Source organism: Solanum stenotomum, chromosome 6, assembly GCF_019186545.1.
Source record: "Solanum stenotomum isolate F172 chromosome 6, ASM1918654v1, whole genome shotgun sequence".
NCBI lineage: Eukaryota > Viridiplantae > Streptophyta > Magnoliopsida > Solanales > Solanaceae > Solanum > Solanum stenotomum.
Window position 1 is genome coordinate 23,698,974 of NC_064287.1, and position 4,545 is coordinate 23,703,518.

Sequence of the window (4,545 nt, forward strand, 5' to 3'; positions counted from 1 at the left end):
AATCACTATCAGAGAATCCATTAAGTCTAAACTTCTGACTTTTGTGAAACTTAATACCATAGTTGATAGTTCCCTTGATGTATCTGACAATTCTTTTAGTTGCTCTCAAGTGTAAATCACTTGCACAATGCATGAATCGAGACAAAAAAACTCACTGCATACAGAATATCAGGCCTAGTTGCAGTCAAATACATCAATCAGCCAATAAGACTTATATAATATGCCTCATCCACCTTTTCAGATCCATCATCTTTGGAAAAATTTTCCTTTTGGTTCATTGGAGTACTCATAACTTTGTAGTCTTCCATATGAAACTTTTTAAAGATTTCTTGAGCATATTTTTTCAGGCAAATGAACACATTTTCTTCATTTTGTTTGATCTCCACTTCAAGAAAGTATGCCATCAATCCAAGGTCTGTCATTGCAAAGACCTTCCTCATTTCCAACTTGAAGTCCTCAATTAGGCAAACCTTACTTCCCGTGACAAAGAGATCGTCACCATACAAAGAAATAATAAGTATGTCTGCATCTGAACACTTAATATAAAGTGTAGACTCAGATAGGCTCTTCTTGAAGCCTAAACTAAGCAAATGATCGTCAATCTTGCTATACCAAGCTCTTGGTGCTTGCTTTAAACCATAGAGAGCTTTCTTTAGCAAATAAACCTTATTTTCTTGCCCCTTGACAACAAAGCCATCAGGTTGCTCAACATAAATCTCCTCCTAGAGAAGACCATTGAGAAAGGCCGACTTAACATCCAGTTGATAAACTCTCGAACCTTTTTTCGCTGCAATGGCTAGTAGCAATCTGATTATGTCAAGTCGAGCAACTGGTGTGAAAGTTTGTGAGTAGTCTACTCCAAAGATCTGAGCGTAAACTTTCACTGCAAGCCTCGCTTGTGTTTGTTAATGGAACCATCAGCATTTAGCTTTGTCCGGAAGACCCATTTTACACCAATAATCTTTCTGTCTAGAGGTTTCTCAACAAGAACCCAGGTTTGATTTTTTTCGATCATCATCATCTCCTCCTTCATTGCTGCCACCCATTTGTCATGCCTTTCTGCTTCCTCATAGCTTGCGGGCTCACAAATTACAGTATTGCATCTCTGATAGATATCAGTGATCAACCGTGTGCCTCAAATATGAGGATCATCTACTAGATCTTTTGGATCTAATAGACTGTCAACTGGTGGATTGTTTTCAGGCTTCTCCTAGTTCCAGTGTTGTTCCTCAATGAAGTGGACATCTCTACTTACTACAATTTTCTCTGTTTGAAGTTCATAGACCTTATATGCTTTGGAGAAAACATTGTAGCCTATAAAGATGCCAGGAACAGCCTTCTTGTCAAGCTTATCTATTTTAACCTGTGGTATATAAGAGAAACACAAGCTGCCAAAAATTCTGAGAAATTGCAATGAGGGTTTATGACCATACCATGCTTCATATGGTGTTTTTATCCTTTACAGATCTAGAAGGAAGTTTTTTTTGCAAAAAAAAGCAGTGCTAGCAGCCTCCGCCCAGAACCTTTTTGGTAGATATTTCTCATGTAGCATGCACCTAGTCATCTCCATTATAGTTCTATTTTTCCGCTCACTAACTACATTTTGTTGTGGAGTATAAGGGACTATTAGCTGATGTCATGACAAACTTCTGTAGAGTTGTCTGCCATAAGAAAAGCTATCTGCTCTTCTTCCAAAGGATTGAGCACGAAACACCTCCCCTCCATTTTGACCTTGAATATCTCATAGTCTGATGGATCTTCTATCACACAAGTTTTGTTTTTGAAGAACAGATTGAATCCACTCTCCATTAATTGACCAACACTGAGAAAACTTTTATCAAGGTATGGAACATACAAAACATTTGTGATAAGCTTAGTTCTAGAGCCACTGGTAATGGCTATGCTGCCCTTGCCTTTCACAGCAAGACACTCACCATTTCCAATTCTAACTTTCTTTGAACAACGTATTATCATATGTCATGTGGTTAGAGCAACCACTATCAATTAACTAACTTTCAGCAACTTGAGCTTCAACTTCAAGCTGCTGAATTTTGGCTTTACAAATTACAGTTTCATGACCCTATTGATTGCACTTGCTGCATTATGCATCAAGTCTCCTCCAACATTTGAAAGGAGGGTGACCTTTTTTTTCACAATGTCGAGAAGGAGGATAGCTAGCCTTCTTGCTTTTAGCAACATTCTCACTATTTTGTCCTTGTATCTTCTTGTTCTGCTTCTTCTTGTTTCTTCCATCATCTTAATGTTTAACTAATAGGGCTCCTTCAACAACTCCTTCCTGTCTCATTACACGTCGTTGCTCTTGTGCTTGAAAAGCACTTAAGAGCTCCGCTAGTGTAATTTTGGACAAGTCCTTAGTATTTTCTAAGGTTGTAACAGTAGCCTCAAATTTTTTAGGTACTGTTACAAGGATTTTCTCGACAATCCTTGAATCGTTAAAAGTGGAATCCAATAATCTGACTCGATTTACTATATTAAGACGTCGGTCTGAATACTCATTTATGGTTTCACTTTCTTTCATCCTTTGCAGCTCAAACTCACGCAATAAATTTAGCAGTTGCATCCCTCGAATTCTTTCATCTCCTTCATACTCAGCCTTGAGATAATACCATACCTCTTTTGCTGACTTCAGGGGCATAATGCGAGTAAAGACGGTGGATGAAACTGTTGTAAACAAGCATGCGTTTGCCTTTGATTTCATGGTTTTCCTTTCCTTGTGATTTTTAATCTGCGCGATTGTGGGATTGTTTGGTAAGGGAACAATCTCGTAATGATCTTCTACAGCTTCCCACAGATCCAAAGCTTCTAGATATGGCTGCATTCGGATTGCCCAGATCTGATAACTTTCTACATTACAAGTTGTTGGTGCCATTGAAGAAAAACTTGCTTCTCCGTCCATGGAATTCACTAAAACAGATTAATGAACACACACAAGTCCCTCAAGAATAAAAAGCTCTGATACCAATTGTAGTTAATTAATGTGGAAACCCAAAAAAAGAACAAAGGAGAACTTAAGAATAATGAAAGATTAGAACTATAAAGCAATGAAGAACAAGAAAGAAGAGATAACTTTATTTGATAATGCAGTCTTTTTTCACTGCTTATGACTTAGACTTATAATAAAGAACTAACTTCATGGTCGTAAAAATCAGCAACACATCTGCTAAAGATAAACAAACTCCCAGAGACTAGGTCAAGAAGTTATTTTGAAGTAAACTAAAGCTAATTTACTGCTGTAAATAAATAAAAGGCTGCAGTCCTAAAACATAGCAACTAACAGTAACAGCCAAAATTAAATTAGTGATTGCTTTGTATTTTGGTGCTTGTGTGGATGTTTAACCAAACTTAAAGTAGTGACTGTTATGTGTTTTTGTGCTTGTGTGGTTGTTCAACCAAACTTAAAGTAGTGACTGCTTTTTATTTTGGTGGTTAACTTAAGTAATTGTGGTTGTTGGTTGAAACAATGAAACACTATGATGTTTGTGTTTAATGATAAAGAAAGCACTAGTTATGTTATGCCTTTATGTTATTATTTCATGTTTTGTCATCATATTACCTATTACATGTAACTGTAGTTTTATACAAAAAGGACACTTCAATTGAACATACACAAAGATATATATATATATATATATAGCTTTAATCAGCAGAAACATACATCACTAAAACACCAAACCAAACTAATCCTCAAAATAAGAACCCTAGAACAAAAAGACCTTGCGTTAATAACAATTACATTCATAAAAAAAATTCAACGACACACTAAATAAAAGAACAATATCACATTACATATCAAACTAATGCCCAAAATCAGTTTCAACATCCATCTACACTTCAACTATTTTTCTTGTTTTTTGGTTTTCTTCAACAGATCCAAAATCATAGCATTCGCCTGGCTAGGAAATTCTGGATCATACCGATTGAAAAACTTACAAGAATTTTGAAATAAAGACTGCATTTCATAAAATCAAAGTTTAAAAAAACATAGTAACACTTGGCAAATAAAAAGAAAAAAAATATGAAACAATACATACCACATAGTGTCTACAACCGAGAAATCTACGTCTGGGATTGTCATTTGTCCATGAAATTTTCAGAATTGGAGGAGTTCCACATAAACAAACAAGTCTCCAATTATAATTCATGAATTTAGCAAATGCAATTAAAACAAAAAAGAGAGAAAAATTCCAAAATTTGAAATGGGAGAAGGGATTAGGGAGAATAAATAGTTAGAGAATAGAGAGAGAAAGTTCTGAAAATATGTCAAATATTCTAGAAAAATGGAGATTTGAGGGTTTTTTTGACCGTTGTAGCTTTATGATGTGGCAAAAAGTTACTTCCTGACACGCCAAGTAGAGTTTTTTGTCAATTTCTATGATAGCTGGACAATAAAGGTGTACACGATGGAGTAATAAACAAGTTTGGGGGGGGGGGGGAATTAAAACGGAATATAGTTTAGGTGTACACCGAATAAAAAGCTTCAAGTTCAAGGGGTAATGAGCAGTTTTGCCTTTTATTTTATATTAC

At 35.7% G+C, this 4,545-nt stretch overlaps 1 protein-coding gene across 1 annotated transcript; it reads right to left on the minus strand.

Moving 5' to 3' along the window:
* Positions 1 to 2,257: 2,257 nt before the first annotated feature.
* LOC125868600 (uncharacterized) lies at positions 2,258 to 2,917 on the minus strand. Its single transcript, XM_049549222.1, has one exon. The coding sequence runs from the start codon at positions 2,915 to 2,917 to the stop codon at positions 2,258 to 2,260; it is 660 nt and encodes a 219-aa protein (XP_049405179.1).
* Between the last annotated feature and the right edge of the window lie 1,628 nt (positions 2,918 to 4,545).